The following is a 25481-nucleotide window of genomic DNA, read 5'->3' on the forward strand; positions in this document are numbered from 1 at the left end:
CCGAGAGAACATCTTGTTTCAAGTTCTTTTAATGTCATTTACAAGGTTTGGACTAGTCTTCGAACCATTCTGAATCTCAGTTACTTTAAGGACCAAAGTAAACAATATAAATAAAAGTTCTTTGTAAACACTATACAAATTTAAGAGGAAAAAACCCCCCAGTTTTTAAATAAGCACGACTTTTACTTTGGGCCTAATTTTTTTTTTTCTGAAAGGATTTATTTTACCCCCAAAAGGGTTTTTTTTCTTAGTCATATCTATAAATTGTCTTGTGATATCCAAACCAATTCTTCCTTTTACTTAAGCCTTTAGCAATGTGCAACACCTGTTACTTTCCCAATTTCCCTTTTGAATAGGCTAAGTAGCCAATGTGTCATGGAGGTAGAGACATAAAATAAGTCATTGGATATAAAGGTCTGAAGTTCAGAAGGGAGATTAAGGCATGAAATACACATTTTGGATTGTTAGTGTAGGAAAGGGGGGCATAGACTGAGAAGAGAACAGGGCCAAGGTCCTGGCCCAGAGGAACCCTGAGTATCTGGAGGGCAGAAAAGGAGGAGCTGGCAAAGAACCAATCCAAAAGCCAGTTTAGCAAGAAAAACTGGAGATGGGTCCCCTCTCACATATGTTCTGGTGAAAGTCTGGGGGTGCAGTGAGGTGTCCTTCTCTACCATCCATGAAGGCAGCGCTTTGAAAATCTCAAAAAGTTTCCACATGTCTAAAAATCTGAAGAACCTAAAAATCTGAAGAACTTAAAAATCTGAAGAACAAAGGGTCAGAAAACTTTGACAAAAATCCCACTGATCAAGGTGGTAAGACAAACAGAAGGAGAAAGCCCATTTCCCATCTGGGCTCCACCCAAAGCTTCTAACTTTGGTGCAAAGATGTTTGTGTCCTAATCCCTGGAACCTGGGAATAGGTTATCTTACGTGGGGAAGGTACTTTGCAGATATGATTAAGGATTCTGAGACGGGAAGATTATCCTGGATCATCTGGGAGGCACAAAGTAATCCCAAAGGTCCTCACACGTGACGGACGAAGCCGGAGAGTCAGAGGCAGACTCAAAGGTGCTACGTTGCTCTTATGGAAAATGGACAAAGGGTCATGAGCATGCAGGTGGCCTCTAGACACCAGGAAAGGCAAGGGAACACTCTCTCCTGGAGTTTCCAAAAGGAACACAGCCTTCTCACCTCTAGATTTTAGATTAGTGAACCTGTTTCAGACTTCTGACCTCCAGCATGATATGATAATAAATTTGTGTTGTTTTAAAACAGTAAACTTGTGGTAATTTGTTACAGCAGTAGTGGGAAGCCAATTAAACACTTCTAATTAGGCAAATATATACGAGTATATTTTCTCCAACCGACAGTCTTTTCTCTGAACCTTCTCAGAGTGTGTGAATTTTAAATTGTATAGTTGAGCCCAGTGGGATTCTTGATCGGTGGAATTCCAGGCACAATGCTGGAGATGTTTTTGAAAGGGTCACAGTCATCTTAGAATTCTGTCAGAGAAGTGGGAAAGTCTAGATGCCTGCAGGCCCCGGGTTGTTGGGTCTGGGCTTGTTCAGAGAGGCTCAGAGAGGCCTCCCGCTCTCCTCAGGCCTTCAAGGTGACCTTTAATGGGCTTCAGAGATATCGATCACTCAGGCCTCTCCACCTCGGAGCCAATGTCCCACCCATTATGATCTCCATGGGGATGGGCCCACTGAATGACTTGGCCCCTTCTCTCTTTAACAGAGGTGGTTCAAGCCCTCCCATAGACCCAACTTTAGGAAAGCCGTCTTTGAACTCAGCCTGGTTCTGAGGTGTTTTGCAGTGAGAAAAGCAGATTAAAAGTCAGAATGTCTTTGCTTGATTCTTGAGTCTACTTACTAGCCCCTGACCGAAGGGGGTCATAGAGCTTCCCTGTGCTGAGTTCCATCACCTGTAAAGCGAGATAGCATTTATCTTACTAGAATTATTGTTCAGATAAAAGAAAATAAACATGCAAAAGCTGTAAGTGCCCTGCATTTTAAAGTACATTCATACTCAGCAACAAAACGGAACACATTACAGATACGTGCAATGAAACGGATGAAGTTCGAAGGCATTATGTTAAGTGCCAGGAGCCAAAAACACTATGTATTCTGTATGATTCCTTTATGTGACATTCTGGCAAAGACAACACTAGAGCGACATAAACAACATCAGTGGTTTCCAGAGGCTGTGTGTGGGGGGAGAGCACTGGGACAAGGGAACTTTTTTGAGGTGATGGAAAATTCTGTATGCTGATTGGTGGTTGCACAAGTGTATGTGTCTGTCAAAACTCACCGAGCTGTGTGTACATCTCAAAAGGATAAATTTTACTGCAAGTTAAACATCAACACACTTGACTTTTTAAAGACGAAAGGGGGATAAAAAGCCCTACAATACAATATATTGCATAAATAGTCCTTTGGGGCAGGATCTAGTGCACTGAGCACCCAATCAATAAACAACCTCGTCCAAATGTTTGGTTTCTGGGCCACGTTGTTCATTAGCATATAACAACATTTCTTCTAATAGGCTCATCTGCTCGGGGCTTGAAAATTTAATTGGCAGGATACTGAGCACTTCCCTTCTAAAAAGTTCAATGATTGCCTTGCCTCAAGACACAAGGGAAACCACCAAAAGAATGATAAGGCAGGACTGGACTATCCAATAACCTAGAAACAGAGAAAACGTGCTTTAGTCACCATCCCGGAAAAGCAGTTCAAGGCCATTGGAGGTCATTATGCTGATAATACACCTCGTCTTCGTTTGGAGGGAATTTCCAGCTCTGGATATTAGTCAGACTTCGGTTGTCAGGATGGCCCAACAGTTTAATAAAAACACCTGTCAGAAACACCTAAAAGCGAAGGCGTGCGAGTCTCAGCGTAGGCTGGCGCACAAGGTCAACACCTGCCCAAGATATCCCCCGCTACCCCGCCTCCTTCCTCCACTGCAGCCTGCAGGAGAACTCCCTTCTTATTGGTCACTTCCCGGCTGCCTCCGGTGCCCATTGGTCCGCTCTGACGCCCGCTTCTATAAAAGGCGGGCTAGTGCCACCCGCGGGCTAATCCAGCCCATCCCTAGTAGCGCCACAGGTGAGTAGGGTGACCCCATCTTTTCGGGACGAGGGACCGTCGTCGCGAATTTGGGGGCGCGGCGTGGATTGGAAGCGAGATGACCCTCCTGGGAGGTAAATACCCATAGAGAACTGGGTCTGGGAAGTGGGCGTTTTACCCGAATAGGCACTCTTCTTTCCTCCTCTTCCATTTGGGGGAGAAGACTATTTTTGAGGGTCTCTTTTGTGTGCCAGAAACAGGCTCTTCACACTCATCTCTCTGTCAAGTAGATAACTCTTGCATTTTACATATGGGGAAACTGAGGTTCAGAATGAAGCCAATTCTGCGTAACTCCTCTGTGTTAGCAGAAACAGACCATCATTCCTTCCCTTCCTCTCTGTCAAAATGCAACCTCCGTTTTTCCTTCTCCTCTCCTAAATGAAAGCCTCCCAAAGGAGAGGGAGCCTCAGGTGCAAAACCTCTTAGCATCTCACCTTAGCATCTCATTTTTCACCCCAACACGGGGTTAAGAGCTTGGGTACAAGGTTATACAGCTGACAAAGAGGCATAAGTCCAGGTAAACTTAACCTTGCCTATGACCATTTGGTTATCAGAGGTTTAAAATTAACTCCCTGACTCTAGTTGTCTGGGGGGAAAAAGACTACAGTTGAACTTTCTGACCTATTAAAGTTTGTGCCTGTGTACTAATTGTCAAAGAAGAGTGAAATTCACTTATTGGGTTTAAAGGTAGAGATGAGCACAGCTTAAAGCAGCTATAAATGTTTTTGCAAAGCTGTGACGTGTGGTCTGTGAACTTTACCACTGGAGTTCATTTGCATATGTGGGTATCGTCACGTTAGATTTATCTGCAAGTAGGGATATGTCTTCCATTTCCATTTTCTTTGCCTGTGCCTTTATTTGCTGTGTTACTGTTTTTCAGGGGCAGTGTTTTCTTTTGTATTTCATCTTCACTTTCACCCTCTTTTTCTTCCCCCCTTTAGAAAAGAAAATCAAGATTCTCCGGAGAATTCTCTCCTTCCACACCAGTCTTCCCCACAGTGTCTGGTTCTGTCTTCAAACAGCATCCGTGCTTTCAAAATGCTTTAATTTGGTAGTTATTCGTGCTTCCTGGATCAGATAAATCGAAATTACACTTGGTGCTGATTTAACTAAGGGGAGGGAAAAGTTAGTCATTGTGTGCACTTTGACCTCTACCAAAGAAAGAGCTTTCGAGCTTCTGCGCTCCTCTTTGGTTTGTCTTCCTCAGTCCCAACGGCGTGTCCCGCACACCAGTGCACCTTCAGTCAGACCCGAGATGTAGTGGGAGAGTGACCCCTCACCTCTCACAGAAAATGGGGGAAACACCAGTTGGTATTGGCCTGTTGAAGTTTTGCTTTAAAAAGAAAATATATACTTCTTGATGAGCCATGGGTCGAACAGGTGTGACCCAGTGACACTTGACAGACTTTTATCTTCCCAGACTAGTACTGTGGGTGCAAACCCTGAAGGAGTAGGAGTTGGCAGGTAGGTTGAAGGGGGAAAGGTCAAGTGTGACAAGGGAAAATGTAGAGGTTCTGAAAGGGGTCGGGAGTAGTTAAATAAAGGAAAAAAGAACGGATGCCTCATAAACCCTGTAACCTGGGAAAGTTATAGCCAAATTTTAGTAAAGATCAGAGCTCTATATTCTCATCTTGGAGGTAGAGGAGAGGTGAGAATTCTATTGAGCACTTCATGTTTATATTGACTAAAACAAGAGGGATAGGAGTGTTTCCAAATCTCAATATAAAATACCTTACACATCACAAATATTCAATGAATGTATCCTTCACTCTCCTCTGCCCCCACCCACTGGGGAGATGCTGGTGGCAAACCTAGATCCACGCCAGAACCAGGGAAAGGAGAGAGAATGTGAACCCCAAAGGGGTGGACTTGGACCAGCCACGAGTGTTAGTGCCTTCTTATCATGGCTCCTGCCAGGGTAGCTTAGGGGATGGTTTTGAAATGTAAAAGAAAATCTTTGGATAGTGTTGTATGAAGAGTCACACTCTAAGCTCTGAGAGATTGTTGAAGGATGTAGCTCTGAAACTCTATCATTGCTATTGCTGACTGGCAAAACCCCCTTTATTATTCTCTGATCCTTGCTTTCCGTTGTTAAAGTTTACTTACACCATGAAAATAGTGTAAGCTTATATGTGCAGAACCTCTTCCTTTAGCATGTCATGGGGACAATGTCAGGGGGACTTGGCGACTCCGCTGACTCGGTGATTGTGCTTTGGGGTCTTCAACTGTTTGTTCGCAAAAGAACTTGTAAATTATTCACTTGAGATTTGGAATTTCATACACTTTAGGGGATTCATAATAAATAAGCCAATGAATCTGAAAATCACCTTAAGACAAAGAATACTTACATTTTATAAGTATGACTGTGTGACTGTGAACAGGTTAATTTCTCTACACTTCAGTTTTCTCATTTATAAAGCGGGTATAATTCCTATCTCCGCCTGCTAAGATTTTATGGGAATTAGACAGGATAATATTAGTGCATGATATTTATAGACACTTGACAAATGCCAGTTCCCTTCCCCACCTGTTATATTGCCAAGAATGGATGGAACCTGCCATCACAGAGTGGGGAGTTACTTTCTTTCCTATCTCCATACTCTGAACTTATATGCAGGAGTCCTTCAACTTAGTACATATCTGATAAATATTTGTTAAACGAAGTTCCAAAAGAATCCTAAGGACTGAATTCTGGAACAGAAAGTTGTATCCCTTTGGTACAGTAGCAGACTGTAGTTTATGACCCTATGATTGAAAGCCGTACTTGGCATTTTATATCCTCTGCCAAGCCAGATGAGTCTCTTGGGGCTGCCTTTTGTAAGGGACCCCAAAATGTTATATGGTCTGTAAGTGTTAAGAAAAAAGCTTTATGGAAGGAGAAAACACCCCAGAGCTTTCTGGTCAGAAAGACAAAAATGCATCAGGCCCCTCATTTTGCATCATCCTCTAGAGAAGCATTGCAAATCCAGGACTTTGGCCTCCAATCAGACAGGCCATAGTCCGTAGATGGGTGTTGGATGGGCACCAAAGATCAAATCCAAACTCCCCTGCGTTACCTACCTGCACACAGCCTCTTAAAGGATCCACCCACTTGCCTAAATGACTCCGCAGTGCTCCATATTGGTTGGTCATGGCCTCATCTTTTTCTTTAACCTCCTCACCTACTCCCACCCGCCTTGTTCTTTAAGATCCATTTCAGACGCATCTTCAGTAAAACGTCTCTGAACATGTATCAGAATAATCTATTCACTGCCATCACTTACTTCTCTGCATTGTCTCTCTCTACCAGACTTTCAGTTCCCTGAGGTGGGGACCTTGTCCTTAAGAAATCTTTTATTCCTTTACTCATTTAATGACATCTTTCCAGTGCCTGTTAGGTGCAAAGACGGTTCTGAGTGCTGGAGATACAACGGTGAGTGAAAGCATACACATTCTCTGCCTCCAGTGGGGCTCACGGTCTTGTTGGAAAGGCACACATAACCACATGGTCAGTGAAGCAGAGCTACAGCTGCACCTGCCACTGCTGTTATGAATGGGAGTTATATGGTGCGATGACAATCAGCATTAAGGGGAGGTGACTTGGGGAAGACAGGGGAGGCTTCCATGAACAAGTGGAGTGTGGGCTGGGGCACTGGACACAGTGCATCTGGCTTCAAGCCCACACCGTCACCCCTGCCCTCGCTCTGAGCGGTCATGCCATGGGCTTGGATCCATGAGTGAGAGCCCAGGAGGGGCAGTGGAACCAGCTACCTCCATTTAAATTGTTAAAGATTAATTCCACTAAAACTACAATATGGGACTGGGTAATTAGGAAGGATTAATAACCAAATGAAAACTAATCAGAGAAAAATCCTAAATATGCTGTTTCCATTTAATACAAATCTTATTTCTGAAATGTGTATTTCTCAATTGAAAGCCACCAATCCAAAGTTCTTGTGCCCTATTTCTATCCCCCACAATAGTTTCATCTCCCCCTACACACACACACACACACACACACACACACACACCCCACTGGGATTTATAATCATATAGCTCTTGTAGGCCAGTATTGAAAAGGCTTTGGAGCCCATGGCCTAGAGGATTCCACAGGCAGAGAGGAAAGGAATGATATGGAATAATTTGGAATCAGAATTCTCTCAGCTAGGGGTTATCCTTCCAGTCCGCTTGTGTCCACAGCTGCCCAGGCTCGTGAATTTACAAAAGATATAGAAGGCCTTGTACCTGCTCTGAGGGAGCCTGCTGCCTTGTTAAAAGACAGGCTTGTGTGAATAAAACATTTAGGGAAGTCATTCAAGACCTAGTACAACAAAGAGCTGAAACTGTACATAGGAGAGCAGGTAGGCTTTCTTAAAGGGGGGGTGGTGCCCAGTTTAGGCTACAAGTCAGGAAGACTGCAAGAAGCTTCAGGCATGTTCCAAAAGAAGGATTTGGAGGAAAAAAGGAAACTACTAAGATGTATTGCATGCTTATTGCATTCTAGGCACTATGTCTGGCCATGTTTTATCTTATTTTGGTCTCATAATAGTCTCATATTTTCTTTTTAAGATTTTACTTATTTGTAGAGAGGGGAAGGGATGGAGAAAGAGAGGGAGAGAAATATTAATGTGTGGTTGCCCCTCATGCATCCCCTACTGGGGGCCTGGCCCACAACCCAGAGGTGTGCCCTGACTAGGAATCAAACCAGCAATCCTTTGGCTCTCAGGCCAGTGCTCAATCCACTGAGCCACACTAGCCAAGGCTGGCCTCATTATAGCCTTGCAAAGCGTATAAGCATATCCATGTTTTATAGATGAGGAAACTAAAGCTTGGTTAGTGTTATTGAATGTTGTCTCAGTTTAAAAAATTATAAAATATTGTCTACACTGTACTTTTTAGAACTCTCCTTATTTTTCATACTTTATTTTTAGAGAAGTACACCAAATTCACCATGATTGAAGACAATAAGGAAAACAAAGACCATGCTTTAGAAAGAGGAAGAGCAACTCTGATTTTTTCCTTAAAGAATGAAGTTGGAGGACTTCTGAAAGCACTGAAAATCTTCCAGGTACGCGCCCTCCATACGCTACATCGAACTCCCTAGAACAAGTCTAAAATTATATTTAAAGTATAGGATACTGTAAATTCTTCAAGGATAGGCTACAGAAACTTCTTAAGCACTTACATTTCTAACTTATTGCCTCATTCTAACAAATGGGCAAGAGATAAAAACAGTTTACAGAAGAGGAGATACAAATAGCTAATGAAGAAAAGGGGGAAGAAAGTCTTAATAGATTTTGGAGAAGCAACTTTTAATTTTATTTTAATTTGAAAATATTAACATTTTAATGACATCTAATGATGTATTAATAATATAGTTAATGATATTTCTATATAGCAAAATAGCAATGATTTTTATAATTATATTGTTCCCCGTTGGCAAAGCTTCAATGCACTTGGCACTTAAACACACCTTTGGTGTGAGGGCAAATCAGTGTGCTGTGTAGGGAATCAGTCTGGTAATATATATTATGGGCCTTAAAATGTTTACACTTTTTGACTCCCTAATTCCACCATAAGTATTTATTGAGTACTTAGTACGTGCCAGGTGCCCTGCTGGATTCTAAGGATGCAGACCTGAGCAAAGGAGACCAGGGCCTGCCCTCCTACTGTGCGCAGTCTGGAGGACACACAGACACCAGCAAATAACTATAGGAAGCAAATAATTACACGTGTGTAAAGAGACCTGAAAGTGAAGTACCAGGTACTGTAACAGCATTGAACTGGGGGGCTGAACTGAACTTAAGGGCTTGGGGACACAAAGATTTATTTGTAAGAACTAAACATTATAAACAAACTACTTGTCCTAAGGTAGGGGACAGGCTGATTGTGCTACTCAAATATCTTTGGGGTTAAGCTTGTAGCTCTGGGAGCTCAAATCCTTGCTTTGTCACATACTAGCTGGGTGATCGTGAGCAAACTAATGTCTCTTTGCGGTAAAATGAGAACCCTACCTATCTCATAGGATCACTGTGAAAATTAATAGAGTTACTATATGCAAGTGCTTAGGATAGTTCAAACTACCTTATTGGTAAATGTTAGTTATTTTGAAAAATGAAGTTTAGATCTGTATGGCATACTATTATGCAGACATTTGAAATAATATTTTAAATAAATAAAAATTTAAAATATAGACAGGTGATCTAGAAGAGTTTGAAAAGCATCATTTTTCCTACCCTACATGTTATATCTTCAGTCCCACTCCCCAGAGGCAACCTCTTAATTGCTCTTTTGGTGACGAGTTTCTAAAATATAAATAGTGTGCTCTCATATCTCTGAGTTATCAACTTTACATAATGTTGATTTACTCTCTATTGTGAATGATACTGAAGCTCCTCCCTCCTACTCCTCCCCAGATTTGATAATTATATAATTATGTTAAGCTAGCCAACTGCTTACCCTGGGCCTTTAAATAATGTATTTATATTGCTTTTTTCAGCTTTCTTTTTAATTTTATTTTCTGTCAAAGAATACTTGTGCATGTCCAGCATGACTTAGAAAGTCCAGTCACACTATAGAACTTGCGAGAAAGGAGCAGTCTTCCGCCTCCCCTCTCTTCCTTCCTCAGTTCCACTTGAATTTTTGGTGGCTTTAGGTGCAGAGGGTTGAGTTCGTCTTTCTCGTTAAATCACAGGTACGCCATTCTCTTTGATTTATACAGCCTCCTGGTTCATGTCATTGTTCCATTGCTCCTCATTTCTCTCTTCTGATAGACAGCTACTCTGTTTGATATGTACATTGAATTATTTTAATGTGCGCTTTAGACTATGTGGAGTTTTGTGTGTGTGCTGGTAATTTACATAAATGTTGTCATACACTTTTTCTTTCACTCAACACTGTGCTTTAGGACCTGCCTGGGCTGCTCTGTGTTCCTCTGACTTCTGCTCAGTGTTCTGGGTGTGGATCCACCCATTTTGCTTGTCCTCAGCCTACAGGAGGTAACCAGTTTCAACTCTTTCAACTATATTTTCTAGTCTCTACTTTCCTAATTCATATTTATAAATAACCTGCTTACTGTGCTCTGATTTCTTGATTTTTTTCCAGTCATAGTTACTATTTCCTACCATGGAAGTAAAGATTCAGTTTTCTTGCCACAAACTCCTTTTCAGTGGCGCCCTCAACTCCCCTCCCCCCGTCTTCCCCATGTAGCATGTTTTTGGCTGTGTCAGTCTTCAGTGTTTTCAACAGTAAGATCATGTACATCTTGTCCAGAGAAGATCCATACTACCCATCACCCTGGCTCTTCATTTCTTGTAAAGCAGAATTGCGACACGGTGGTCAGGAGCATGGACGGTGCAGCTGGACAGCCTGGCTTTGAGCTCCAGCTCTCACATGTACATGCTGTGTACCTGTGGGAAAAACTGCCGACCTCTCTGTGCCCGTGTGTGTGCCTGACACACCTGATCGGGACTGTCTCACTAATCCTGCTTCATCTGAATTTTCCGAGGTCTTCTTGCCTTAATTTTTCTTCCAGATGGACTTTGAACTCATTTAGTTTCATTCCCTCACCAAACTCCATCAAGGTATTGATTTGGATAGCATTAAATTTGTAGATCAATGTAGGAAGAATTAACATCTTTTTCTCAAGAAATATAGCTTAGTTTGGTATTTATTCAAGTTGCCCTTCAGATAGTATTGGAGAATATAGTCTTAGTGTAAAAACCCGTAAGAAATGCATTTAATAAAACTCTTCTTCACGCCTCGCCAATGCCAGGGTAACTTGTAACTGGCTTTCTTCTGTGGATTCCGTCGTAAATTCCATGTCCCAGGATAAACCCCGCCCACTTCAGTTTCCCAGCATCCCTGACACTCACTCTCTCTTTCTGGTTCGTATCCCCTGATAGTTCTCATCTCAGCCCTGCTTTTGCTCGTGCAGTTCTCCTGTTTGGAACTCTCCTTCTTCCCTGGGCCTTCCTGCTCTGTCTCTGCTTTAAGACTCCTGTCAGCCCCTATCTGCTCACGGGGCCTTCTACTCTCTCTAACCCATGATGCTTTTTCGGTGTGCCAAACATTTTTGGCACCTGAACGCTCACCACTTGTGCTTCCTCTTAGTCTTTTGTGTGTTAGAAAACTGCGTTATAAACTCCTTCTGTGTCTAATCCTTCATGGGATGCTCCACAGTCCTTACCTGGCTACACATATGTCCACTACGTTGATTTAGATTGAAGTGGTTAGTACTGGAGATTGCCTACTCTAGTCTTCTCATGTTTTAGAGGAAAAACTGTTGGGTGACTGGTTATTACGTTTCATTATCCCGACACCAGTGCTTTTCCTCAGCTACTCACATTGGTAGGAGAAGATCCCCTCCTACGGGTTTAAACGTACGGTGTCCACGGCCTCGGAGGGCAGGAAGAGACCGGAAGCAGAGATCTGGCTTAGCTGGTTACCTTGTTGCTTAAGAGCTTTGAGGTGTTAAATACTTGGTGTTCAAGCTGTTCACATAATTTATTGGATGCATTTGCAAAGGAAACTTTTCTAAAAGACTAACAGTAGCATCACTTTTCGAAAACTGGCTTTAATTGGTAAGAATTTTCAAAAGATTCTGTTTGTCTAGGAGACTTGGTATTTTCGTTTGAAGGTCAATCAATTATGGCAATCCGAGAAACTTCCAGTGGGTGTTATTTTATTAGTTTCTGGAGGGTGTGATGAATTTTTACAATTTTCTTGAATAGTGCCTAATATTGCCCTGACCGGTGTGGCTTGGTTGGGAGTTGTCCCACAAAGCGAAAGGTCGCCAGGTTGACTCTTGGTCAGGGCACAAATCCAGGTTGTGAGTTTGATCCTGGAGTCCCAGGTAAGGCACACACCAGAAGCAATTGATTGATATGTCTCTCACACATCAAAGTTTCTCTCCCTTTCTTCCTCCCTTTCGTCCCCTCTCTCTAAAAGTAAATAAATAAAGTCTTAAAAAATAGCAAGGAGAGAGGGTTCGGGGGAGGGATTGAGCAAGAAAGAAAAAGGACTCATGGACCTGGACAGCAGTGGGGTGACTGAGGGGGTGTGGTGGTGGGAGGGGCTGGGTGGGGGTGGAAGAGCGTATAAGGGGGATATACGTTAATGGAAAAAATACAACAAAAATAATTCCTAATATTTAGGGGGATTTACTTAGCTACTGGCAGCACTAAAAACATCCTTTTCTCCCTCTGGCCATTATGACAAGTGTGAAATTGATTTTCGGTAGTAATGAAAGTCATCTGCTCAGAGACTGTCACTATTTGAGGCAGTCACACAGAGCGTCACCCTCTGCTTTGCACAGGAGAAGAGTGTGAACCTGCTACATATCGAGTCCCGCAAATCAAAGAGAAGAAACTCGGAGTTTGAGATTTTTGTTGACTGTGATATCAACAGAGAACAACTGAATGATATTTTTCATCTGTTGAAGTCTCACACTAATGTTCTGTCTGTGAACCCGTCTGATCATTTTACTGTGAAGGAGGATGGTGAGTTTGAAAAGTAAAGGTAGTCCTGGCTGGTGTAGCTCAGTGGATTGAGCTCGGGCCTGCTAACTAAGGGATCGAGGTTTGATTTCCTGGTCAGGGCACATGCCTGGGTTGCAGGCCAGTTCCCAACAGGGGACGCACAACAGGCAACCATCCATTGATATTTCTCTCCCTCTCTCCTTCTCTTCCCCTCTAAAGATAAAGAAATGAATCTTAAAAAAAAGTAAAAATAATGTACTTAGAAGAATAAGTATGCAATGCGTGTCTTATCTTTTTTAGAATTGTGCATTTTATTTATTTTCTTTTTAAAATGTCTATGCTTCAATGAAAGTTGACAACAAATACTACTTGGTATTAGTTTCACATGTACAGCATAGTGGTTAGACAGTCACATACTTTATCAAGTGTCCCCCGATATTTCCAGTACCCACCTGGCATGATACAGAGTTATTACAATATTTTTGACTGTATTCCCTATACTATACTTTCCATCCCTGTGACTATTTTGTGCCTACCGATTGGTACTTCTTAATCCCTTCATCTTTCACTCAGTCCCTGCACAATCTTATCTTTATCTTGAAGGATGAAAGTAAAAATAAAACCCTGTCTCTTCAAATTGCTTACAGTCTGTTAGTGAAGGGAACACAAAATAGAACTTCTCAAAATTCTAAGTAAAAATTATAGGGTGACAGTTTATCAAGTGAGAGACGTGAAAGGGAAACCTCGAGTATACAAACAAATTCGAAGAGTTAGAAATCTATTGCTGTCTCCGTTCCCAAATCATCAAGCATTTCTGCATTTCACAAACCTCCAAGTCACAGTCCCTGAGTTCTTACTTGGTAACTCCCACAGGGCGTGGCTCCAGCAGATACTGAATGAATTTGTGGAGGATGTTGACGGTTGCTGGCAGCCATGATGTGAAATACACTGCATGCAACATTCCTCTCTACCCGCCCTCCTCCAAAAGCAGATGAAAAAGCAGTGAAGCCTTCTAAGGCCACAGATACTCAGAGAGCAAAGACATAGGCTAAAATCTTCCTTTGTGAAAAAAAAAATCCTGTAGTTTTACTTGGGGCAAAAGACAAGTAGATAATTCAGCCATGTTTTGCAGATGGCACTCAATTTAAAATAATCCCTTCAGATTATGCCGCAATATTTGGGGTTTAATCAGGGCCAATATCCACCTGTATCTGTATGGCTGTATAAATTACTAACATATTGATATACTTTCATCTTTGGCTGGCAGGCAGCTGCTTCCCCGAGTCCTGTGAGTGCTTCCCACCAGGCCTGAAGCCCGTGGGCCCCGGACCCTCCCTAGGGGCCCCTCACCTGCCACAAACAGCAGTGGGGGGTGAGGTTAATGTCCAGCCTAGGACTCTGCTTGTGTCTATTTCCAGTGATGTGATTGGTGGCCCTGTTGTATCTGCTGTTAAGTCCCTTGAGTATCGCTTCTGGGCCTGTTTGAAAGGGTGTTGGACCAAAGTGAGGAGGTTCAAGTTCTGGTGCTCTCTTTTCCACTAGGGAGGATGAGATACCTTGGTAAATTACCTTTCTGGATCTTGATTACCTTATGTATAAAATTAAGAGCTTTATAGAGGCTAAATGGTTCATTTGATATTGAGGGAATACCAACTTATGTCAAATATTTCTACTAAGAAATGGGGATACAAAAATAGATAGTCTCTACCCTAGAGTAGGCCCCATTTTTTTCTGTAAGACACATGTTACAAATATATTATAGGAAAACGCAGAGAAAGCTTTTAGAAAGTTAGAAATGGTGTTCAGGGAACCTGAATGACAGAGAATTAGCTTCATCTACAGGGTCGGGGAAGTCTCCTCCAATTTGGGCCTTGAGGGAGGAGAAGGACACTCTCAGGAAGACAGAAGGATGGGTGGGGGGGAGGGCGGGGCAGGAGTGTCAGGTGGAAGAACAGCTTGTGCAAACCCAGAGTCTATGAGGGACGGCATGTCTGGGGGAGGGCGAGAAGATCGAAGTGGGAAAGGCATGAATGACCTTTAAGATCCTTTTCATCAACAAAAGTAAACATTCAAATTTCTTATTAAATTTGCACCTTGGTCTGTACATCCCTATTCTTCTTTTTTTAGGGTAGTTAAATAGGTAGCTTAAAAATGTTTTTTTTTGGAACTTTTGGTCTATTAGCAAAGTATAGCATTTCTCCAACACTTAAGAAATTAAGGTTTATACATTTTAAACTAAAAAATTTTTTGAATAATACTTACTTATTAGAAATAGAAAACTTTACTGTGTATAAATTTTGCCTCAATGTACAAGTTGAAATTAGAAATCTCACCTAAGTGCATTTATGACTTTCCTAATTTCTTCTTCCGTACTGCCTTGTTCAAGGTCGTCTCTTCTGCTGTTGTTGGGTCTTGTGTTTTGCAGGCACGGACACGGTTCCTTGGTTCCCGAGGAAGATCTCCGACCTGGACCACTGCGCCAACAGAGTTCTGATGTACGGCTCTGAACTAGATGCAGACCACCCTGTGAGTATTTTCAATGAATATTTTCATGAACATAATTCACAGGGAACAAAAAATTAAGGCTAACTTTTTCATCTTTGGAGAAAGTGCTTATTCCAGACAAAATAGCATCTTGTTTTAATTCGGACTTCAGGAAGTTTAGCAGGCTCCACGTTGGTAGAATCGAGACTAACTGCCTGAAGAAAACTAACTTCGCTGGATCCAAAGTGTCTGTTGAGTGCCTGGCTTTCCTGTCATTAAGAGCTATTCTAAGAATTACATTAAAACAAAGACAATATCTGCTGTCAGTTTTTATTAAAATGGGCATGGGTTATTAAGGGGAGTAAGAGTAGGATGAACAAGTCTTACCACCAATGCTGCCCACCCTAATTGGGTGATTAGGCTGTTGATGAACTATGAGGTGTCTCCTTGGGGAACCGTATGGGATACCGTGTGAGCATGGGTCAGAGTATTTAGTGAGGCTGGGTGTTAGGATTGCTTATGGAGCTCTAGGATCCGGCGAGGGGAGGAGCAAAGACAGTGCGGTGTGAAGTTGCACAGACCAGGGCTTTAATCTAGCTTCCCTTAGCGCCGCGAGAGTGACCGTTCACTGCCGCAGACAGCCCCGGACAATCCATCCTTGCCTTCTATAATATCTTACTGAGGAGCTGTTGCAATATACGAGTTGCTATGCCTGCCAGGGAAGCTTGCAGTCTGGTTGAAAAGATAAGGCCCGCATATGAATAAACACAATCAAGATTAAAATGTGGAAAGTGTACTAAGTGGCATGAACAAACTGCTGTAAGATATATACAAGAGAGCCAACACTTCCAGCTGGAGAGATCAGTTGAGTGATTAAGAAAAAAAAATCTTACCCTTGGCAAAGAGCCTGTATTTAACTAGGACAGTGCTCATATTATTCAACCCATTTTATTTTTTGAAGGCATTATACTATTTTTGTACCTTGGTATCTATAGTATCTTGTGTCTTTGTAGCCACTATAGTATAAAGCTATCATATAACATTGACGTTAAAATAAAAATGATCATAAATTTGTAAATAATGCTTGCTCACAATAACAATTATGTAGCTCTTTAATATAATAAAAATGTTTCCCAAATATCATTTGTCAAGTACATTTTAGTATGAATATTTACAGCCTCTTCTTTAATTACCAGGGCTTCAAAGACAATGTCTACCGGGAAAGACGGAAGTATTTTGCAGACTTAGCTATGAACTATAAACAGTAAGTGTGTTATAAAAACAACTTACCCACCTTCAAAATAGTAAAATCAATGCAGAAAGTAAATTATGAAGAGAGTAAATCAATGAAGAGAGTAAATTATGCTCATTTACTAAAGAGAGAAAAAGAGGAATGCTACTGTTTATTGAATGCTAATTCAAGTAACTTCTTCCCTTTATCTTGCCAGTGGAGACCCCATCCCTAAGGTCGAATTCACCGAAGAGGAGATTAAGACCTGGGGCACCGTGTTCCGAGAGCTGAACAAACTTTACCCCACCCACGCCTGCAGAGAGCATCTCAAAAACTTACCTTTGCTTTCTAAGTATTGTGGCTACCGGGAAGATAACATCCCACAGTTGGAAGATGTTTCAAACTTTCTAAAAGGTGATAAGCTAGTTAATTTTTTGTAAGGGGAATGTTAAGCTCTGTGTGGATCAGGACAGAATTTTTAACGGAGGAATAAAGTCCAGCAGTGAGAGATCAGAGTTTCGGGTGCCCTGTCCTGGAGTTTCTGATTCTGTATCGGGCGTCACATGTGAAAAGGGACAGCCATAATCAGGACAAGTGTAGAAGAAAGTGGGCAGAGTTATAAGGGGATTGGAAGATGTATCATGTGAATAAAATCTGAAAGACTCTTAAGGTGTTTACCCTGGAGATTTAAGAGACATCATAGCTTTATTTAACTATTTGAAGGTCATCTAACATAACAGGGGGATTACTCTGTGGCCCTGAGGTAGAGGACTGTGGAGTAGAAACTGCAAGCTTTTGGCCCAAAATGGAAATGGAACAGGCTCATGAGGTGGTTAGTGCCCCGTCCAAGGAGGTGCTGATGGGAAACCTCTACACCTGCTTGTCAGGGATGCGGTGGGGGAGGGTCCGGCTCCTCGGGAGGACTGGAGTCGCCGAGCCGAAGCCCCTTTCCACATTAGGATTCTACTCTTTCCCCACAGAGGCAGATGTGCTAGGAGGGGCGTAAATAAAGGGTGAGCAGAGTTTTGTCTCTTAGATCTTCACTCTTGCTTTGTCCAGGACTTCTTATTTTTTTTCTAGTTTGTATAGGAAATAAAATGGTCAGTGATCTCCAGGGCTTCCAATAGCTAAGAAACAGAAATCCCTCCTTTGATCTCAGTAGATTAGGAACTTGGGGGGAAAAGAGAAATTAAGTCTCTGACTCAAAGTGAGTTTAGTTTATTTCCATCATGGTCTGAAATTACTATCTTTGAATTTTAAACATAGATTGTCGTAAAAATCTGCATGTTTATTCAACTCCACAATTCTCATGCCTCTATACACAAAGGAAGAACTAAGCAGGAAAGGACAATATTGTTTTTTCACGGGATAAACTCATGTAAGTGGTTCCGCAAACACTAGATTTAAGAAAACAGCGATTACAGCCCTGGCTGGTGTAGCTCAGTGGATTGAGCACGGGCCTGTGAACCACATGATCACGGTTCGATTCCCAGTCAGGGCACATGCCTGGGTTGCAGGCCAGTTCCCAGCAGGGGACTCATGAGAGGCAACCATACATTGATATTTCTCTCCTTCTCCCCTTCCCTTCCTCTCTAAAGATAAAGAAATAAAATCTTTAAAAAAAAAGAAAACATAGTGATTACAGATGACAGAGAACCAATGCACATGGTCTCACAAGACTTACAGAGACAGACAAGCATGTGCTAGTGAAACTGTCATCAATGAAACTGGGGTGAGATTTGGATCAAGTATTTTGTTACGGACACAAAAACTGAGAACTGTCCACTTGGGGTCCAGGCCTTGAGCTGGCTGCAGAATGTGGCGCTGAAGGTGTTTCAAGAGAAAGTGTCAAAGAGAAACCAAAATTCAACGACATTTCAAACAAAACATCCTTTGTGAGAGACTCCCTGCCTGGTCAGATAGGGTAGCGGCCAGATACCTGTGATTGTTTAAATGATTAAAACAGATTTGATTTGAAATATTGGTTCTGCAGTCACACTAGCCCCATTTCAAGTGCAATAGTCACATATGGCTAGTGGCTACCCTATTGGGCAGCCTCAGTTTCGAATGTTTCTGTTACTGCAGAAGGTTCATTCAGAAGGTTCAGTGTTTCTGTTACTGCAGAAGGTTCATTCCATGAAGTCTGCCTGTCCAAGTGGGAGAATCCGAGTACAGAGCAACCAGGTGTAACTACAACACAGGAGTGTGAGGGTTTGAAATGAAGGGTGAAATGGGGACGTTGGTTGCCTATTGGAGGCACTGGTACCGTGGGCATGACGTCTTGGCTGTTGGGGTTATGGTAGACCCCCGTCCAGTGTAGATGAAATAAAGAACCTGCTTTATAAGAGGTAGTACTGGCTAAACAATGCCATAGATTTGAAAATGGTTCTAATCTAAACTAATAGGTTCAGTCCAGGGGGATATTCTAAATTCTTCAGGGAGACAAGTTGTAGAATAAGGAGACCTGGGTTCTCATCCTGCCTGTACCCTCCACGGTGTGGCCTTGGGCACATTATGAGTCTCTGATCTTCAGTTTTACAGCTGTTACAACAAGAAGAAACTAACTCATACACTGAGTATGAAAGGAGATGTGGTATGTAAAAGGTGTAATTTATTGCCTGGCCACAATAAGTGCTTAATCACTATTACTTTCCCCCTAGGACACCTAGGATACGTTGTAGTTTTTGTGTGCTCTCTCAATGTGTACTTTGTGCCACTGGCAGAATTAAAATGCTGCAGTATGTGGTCTGTGCTGGTGAAGGTTTACCGTGGGTTCTCTCCCTTGCTTTGCAGAATGCACAGGTTTTGCTATCCGTCCTGTGGCTGGTTACTTATCACCAAGGGATTTCTTATCAGGTTTAGCCTTTCGAGTTTTCCACTGCACACAGTATGTGCGACACAGTTCAGATCCCCTCTATACCCCGGAGCCGTAAGTACTTCATTGACTGATTGATTGATTGATTCATTCAATACCTGTTTGTGATATAGAACCCACCTCATGAGATTTTGGGGAAGATTAAATACATTAGCACAGGTAAAACATTTACAGTGGCCCCTGGCATATAATGACATGCTTTGTGCTCTCCTTAAGTTAGCCATTATTATTATCATTATTATTATTATTATTATTCAACCTGTTAGGTGACAGGTGCTATTCTAAGCATAGAGGATGAATGAATGTATAAACACTGAAAAAATTCAGACAAAAATTCCTGCCTTCATAGAGCTTCTATTCCAGTGTGGTGGGTGCAGATAATAAACAAACACATATATATATTCAGCTGGTGATTTGTGCCATGGAGAAACATGAAGCAGGGAAAGAAGGAGGGGTGTGCGTGTGTGTGTGTGTGTTATTGCTATTTTGAGAAGGGCGTTTGAAGCAGAGACCTGATTTGGGGTGAGGGGCATGTCTGTGGGCATCTGCATGTACTTACACATGCGGATTTGTGAGTGGCCAGCGTTTGGAACCCAAACTGTTTGTTTATCTGGTTAGGGTCCTTTGTGATCCTTTTCCAAAGTAATGCCACTTGATCGATTTCCATAGAAGATCCGATTTTAACGTGACGGGATGGCTGATTCACGTGCCAATGTTAAGCATCCCCGTGTGACAGGCATGCACCTCTTTTTCAGCGACACCTGCCATGAACTCTTAGGTCACGTTCCTCTTCTGGCTGAACCTAGTTTTGCACAATTCTCCCAAGAAATTGGCCTGGCATCCCTTGGAGCTTCGGAGGAGGCTGTTCAAAAACTGGCAACGGTATAAGTCTGGAAATAACTGTACGGATCAGTAATTCTTAACCGGGTGGGATGAGGGCACCTGCATAGTTTAAAAGTGCATGTTCAGCCCTGGCTGGTGTGGCACAGTGGGTTGAGTGTGGGCCTGAGAACCAAAGGGTGGCGGTTCGATTCCCGGTCGGGGCGCATGCCTGGGTTGCAGGCCGGTTCCCAGCAGGGGACACACAGGAGGCAACCATACATTGCTATTTCTCTCCTTCTCGCCTTCCCTTCCCCTCTAAAGATAAATGAATAAAATTTAAAAAAATTAAAAAAATATAAAAGTGCATGTTCAAGATGACCATTAGAAAATATGTCTTGGTTCATACTTAATTTAATTTAAATCACTTATACAGCATTAAAAGAGGATGTAGAAATTTAAGGTTTATCAAAAGGAGACAGGAGCTTAAAAAGACAGGGAAACACTACAGCTCAATAATGTTAATAGTTGATGTATCTTCTTTTTCCAGTAAAAATGACGGTTCCCCCCAAATGATGCTATCAGTATTTCTGAGTACTAGGTACAAGACATCATGCTGCGAATACAAAGATGAGGAAGGGCTGGTTCCTGCCTTCCAGGAACTTCGATGCTCCTTTAGGAAACAGTTATGTTAGGACGGGAGGAAGGCGGCAGAGAAGTTCAGACGGAGCGGTCTAGATGTGCAGGGCACTGCTTGAGGAAGGTTTCAGGGAAGAGGAACATCTGAACCAGCTCGGGGAAGATGAGTAAGATTTCCATGTGCCAAGAAAGGAAGGAAGAGCCTCTCGGGATGAGGGCACATGAGGAAAGGCAAGGAGGTGCTTGGTGTGTCTGGGGAAACGACAGGAAGCTGGGGCGGAGAGTGCGAGGGTGGGGGAAGGGGTGTGAAACAGGCTCAAAGGTTAGACAGTGCTTCCCAGATTGTGGTTTGCGGCCCCTGAGGCCCTTTCAAAATCAGGTATAGGTAACAGAGCCATTCAAAGCAGAAAGTGGATTTTAATGTAACAGACAGAGTTCACTGATGTGGTTTCAGATTCCACAATGCAGCTGAACTTTAAGAAACTATGGTCTCTGAGTTCTGATGTAATGTCAAATAATAATATCCACAGTTCCCTGAAAATACTATTACAATATTCAGCCTCTTCTAACTACTTATCTTTGTGAGGCTGAATTTTCTTCATATACTTTAATCATATATGTTAGCCATTATTATTACTATTATTAATTGATAACTTGTTCAGTGACAGGTACTCTTCTAAGCATAGGGAATGTACCATGGAAAATAATGGATAAAATTTTTGTCTTCATAGAGCCTAATTCTAATGTGGCATATGGATAATAAATAAATGAATATATATTAATATATTTAAACCAAAACAACATATTGCTACAGGTTAAATACAGAGGCAGATATGAAAATCTATTTGTTTTCCAGCCACACATTAAATAATATCTATCCAGACACTAAAAAGGTTTGCAATAATGTAAAACAGGGCTATTTATTACCTTTTTGCTTTATATGATATTGTTATTTTTCACTGAAATGTTATTTATGCTACCATAAAATGGTTTATTATATTTTACAATTAATTAACAAACATTTAAATATTTTCTGTTTTAATTTTTAATATGGCAAGTATAGCTAGCCAGAGCCCACGAAAACAGGTCTGAGGTCCTCAGTGACTTTGATGAGTATGGGAGGGCCCTGGGAACAAAGTTTGGGAAGTATAGGCTTAGAATGAGGCCACACTGCACACACACTGGTGAGAGTCTGGGGGTCTTGGGCTTTACTCCGGGATACTTTGGGTCAGCGGCGAAGAGTTACAATTTGTTTTAAATTGAGCCACTCAGGATATGGAACTAATACCAGGTGCGTTTGCAGTGCTACTTTTTCACTGTGGAGTTTGGGCTGTGCAGACAAGATGGGCAGCTGAGGGTCTTCGGTGCTGGCTTACTGTCTTCTATCAGTGAGCTCCAGGTAAGAGTTGCACATCTTTGCACGTTTCCATATTCACTTGATATCACACGTTGCCATATTCACTTAATATCACATATGTGATCTAAAATAGTTTGCAGATTTGGACAAGAGCTTGCCATGGAAAGTACTTAGGGTGACAGTAAAGGTTATTTAAGAGGGATTTTTCTCTGTTTCCCCAATATTCTGATATGTGTGTGTGTGTGTGTTTGTATATCTTTAAAATAAAAAAAAAGTTTTTGCTTATAAAGTATTGCTGTTGTTTCCTCACCGTTTTTGTGTGCTACCAATAACTTCTGTGATTTTTAGGGAGTTCTTTTGAGATTTATTATTTAGCCAATAAGGGAACACACTTAGGCTTGTTAAGTGATGGATGTGTATGGCACAAATCCAAGGTACTGTCTTGTTCTCAAGGAGCCTGCCACCTGGTGGTGAGTATGGGTCATGCACATGAATAACTAATGTAGGGAGAAAGTAGGTGCTATAATGCAAAAGCATGTAAGGATCCTTCCGTGCCTCCTACATGGAGAAGAGTTTTAGAACAATAGAGATGATCTTGGGACATTTATAGAGAGAGGCAAGCCACTCGTTTTGCTGGATAACAGTGTGGGTTAAATAGAGCTGTAGGAAATTAGCATGTAATTGTAGGTCAGGGCCATTGCATTAGCGGTGCAAATTCAGATGTGTGCTGTTTCTAGCAATTATGTGTAAAATGTGATATGTGGAAATAGATAGTATTCTTAGAGTAACTAACTCTTTGTTTTCTAGCATGCACTTTCTGGACATGCCAAAGTAAAGCCCTTTGACCCCAAGATTACCTGCAAACAGGAGTGTCTCATCACAACTTTTCAGGATGTCTACTTTGTATCTGAAAGCTTTGAAGATGCAAAGGAGAAGATGAGGTACAGTATATCTTCCCCATGCCTTAATTTTCCTCTGCAATACATAGGTCCAATAATGGTAACAACTCACAGAAGTAAGCAACCAGATAATTAGAAGCCTACTAGGTGTCTTCTGCCTGTAACATAGCTCCCGTTCACAACAAATACTCAGAGTGCATTGTTTAAATGAGAGTTGTAAATTATGAGTCAGATACATCAAGAAATTTGTTTCTTCCCATTTCTTCTAATCAGAGATTTATAAAGTCATAGGAAAGACAAACTTTACACAAGTGACTATACAACAACATAGAAAGCCTTCGTGGAAATACAGATGAAACATTGTTTGCATTTTATTCAGGAGCAATTCATTTCAGCCTGGGGAACAGGGAAAGCAAATGGCCATTTAGAAAGGACATGAAGGACAGAGGAGATTCAGATATGCTAAGTTGTAGGCTAAGTGACAGCATAAAAAAGGTAAGGAGGTGAAAAAAAATAAAAAATGTGGGATGGAATCAAAGCTATGCTTCAACTATTAATTAGCTAAGTGCGTTGTTAACAAAGGTGGACACTGCAGGCAGAGCAACTGCTTAGATTCTTACAGCACTTCAAGTGAAAATAAAAGCCTGAACTAAGATAAAAGGTTGGAGGGATGAAAAGGACTATCAAGGCAGAATCAATGAAATATTTGGTGGAAGGGGTCATGAGATCATATTGTGATGGTGGAAACAGACTGGGGTTGAAGACATGGCCCTTGTCTTCCAGGGAGTTTCTTGTAGGTGGGGGTTTAAACCACTCACAGAACCAAATACCAATAGCAGAAGGGCTTCCTCTAACCCATGTGGCATCTTTGCGCAACTAGAGGAGGGGGCCCCTCTGGGTCAACCAGGTGGATTCAAGCTGTATTTCATCCCCTGCTTGTGTATAATTGTCCTGAGCTGCACAATTATCCCTAGGGGTCCTGAACACGATCGTTCTTGGGAGTGCCCAATGAGAGGTTCAAATTTTGGCTTGATAAGGAAGAACTTTCATGCTTGAAGAAAGGGTAGAGTTTAGGTCATTTTAGAGAAGGCTAGAGGCAAACATTCCAAGCAGAAAGAATGTACATGTGCAGGACCCAGGACTGTTCTCAGCCTGTTTCAGTGTGTGTGTGTGTGTGTGCTTACATAAATCACAACGGGGGGGGGGGTCTGTTCCTGTCATATGTGGCCAGTGTTGTCATTCTCTACTGATAAAGCTGCTGTTCTCGGTCTCCATTCTGTAGTTAAGAGATGCATAAAGTAATAAGTTGTTAATAAAGCCATCCATGGGATCTTTCCCTAGTAACCCAGGGGCAGATGTACCCATGACGACTTTAGGTTTTCTACTTGTGTGGGGCTCCAGGGCGCCTCTGCACACTCAGTGAGGGGAAGCCGGTCGGACTGGTGGCGTGAACACCTAGATTTGTCTTTTGCCTTGTGTGTGAAATAGGCTTGCTGTTAGTTTTCACTGTTTTCCCACCAGAAGTTGATTGCCTTTTATTTATTTTCTTAAATAGAGAATTTACCAAAACGATTAAGCGCCCATTTGGAGTGAAGTATAACCCATACACGCAGAGTATTCAGATCCTGAAAGATGCCGAGAGCATCACCAGCGCCATGAATGAGCTGCGGCATGACCTCGATATCGTCAGTGGCGCCCTTGCTAACATCAGCCAGCCGCCGAGCATCTGACCGCGTCCGGTCCTAATCCTGAGAGCATTTGAGTATCCATGCAGAGGCCTGGGGGCCAGCTCTTGCTTTTCTTAAAGACTTGGTCATGGGGGGATAGCAGCCAAACAACGTTTTCTACTCCCATTTCTTTTTTTCAGTATATTATCTATATTATCTTTTTAAAAAGATTATTTTACTGTTGTTCAATTACAGTTGTCTGCATTCCCCCCACCCCCGACAAACCCACCTCTCCCCCTTGCTTCCACCCCCATCCCCTTGGTTTTCTCCATGTGTCCTTTATATCTACTCCCATTTCTTAGTGGCCCATTAATCTTTGAAAATTTGTACCTGGAAACTCTAGCCACCAACTATTTTTTTCTGGTAACAATTTTAGTGAAGTATGATTGATATACCATACAATTTACTGACTACCTATTTTTTAATAGAGAAGTTATTTGTCCCAATGGGTATATCTAGTCCCAGCCTGATTCTAGTTTTTGCATTCCTTCTTGAGTAAAATAACCTTTATGATCACTTAACATACTTTCAGAGGTATTATGGAGCTGGTTCATGTTGTTACCTAAATCCTCTTATTCCTAAACCAGCTTGCTTATCAATGAATTTGTGCCAAGCTCCATCACACCCACACACCTAAATTTAATAGGAGACCAGCTGCTAGCATGAACAAAATGATAGAGGACCTTGCCCATGAAGCTTACCTGGTAGAGAGCAAGCAATCTGGCTTCAAGTGTAGTGTCTTGTAGGGAAAGAGGAGTAGCTACGTCTGGCAAGGTCAGTTAGGACCAGACTAAGAATGGGGGGGCTTTATTTTGTAGGCACTTGGCAGCCCCTTCCTAAGTGACAATCCTCCTTAAAACTTTTCTTT

General features: G+C 42.0%; 1 protein-coding gene across 2 annotated transcripts; it reads left to right on the forward strand.

Annotated features, from left to right (window-relative positions):
• Window positions 1–3089: 3089 nt before the first annotated feature.
• On the forward strand, window positions 3090–24757 carry TPH1 (tryptophan hydroxylase 1). 2 transcript variants are annotated; one of them, XM_037049958.1, is made up of 11 exons: window positions 3090–3198; window positions 8035–8171; window positions 12420–12603; window positions 15008–15108; window positions 16263–16330; window positions 16515–16711; window positions 19091–19226; window positions 19928–20054; window positions 21934–22029; window positions 22795–22928; window positions 24442–24757. In XM_037049958.1, exons 1-11 carry the CDS (start codon window positions 3183–3185, stop codon window positions 24614–24616), a joined length of 1371 nt encoding a protein of 456 aa, XP_036905853.1. In that variant the 5' UTR covers window positions 3090–3182; the 3' UTR covers window positions 24617–24757. The 2 variants fall into 2 exon arrangements, with proteins under 2 accessions (XP_036905853.1, XP_036905854.1); XM_037049959.1 differs by having other exon boundaries at window positions 3090–3103.
• Window positions 24758–25481: the final 724 nt, after the last annotated feature.

The sequence above is a fragment of the Sturnira hondurensis genome, unplaced genomic scaffold (genome assembly GCF_014824575.4).
Source record: "Sturnira hondurensis isolate 20B ecotype Veracruz unplaced genomic scaffold, ASM1482457v3 Scaffold0006505, whole genome shotgun sequence".
NCBI classification, from domain to species: domain Eukaryota; kingdom Metazoa; phylum Chordata; class Mammalia; order Chiroptera; family Phyllostomidae; genus Sturnira; species Sturnira hondurensis.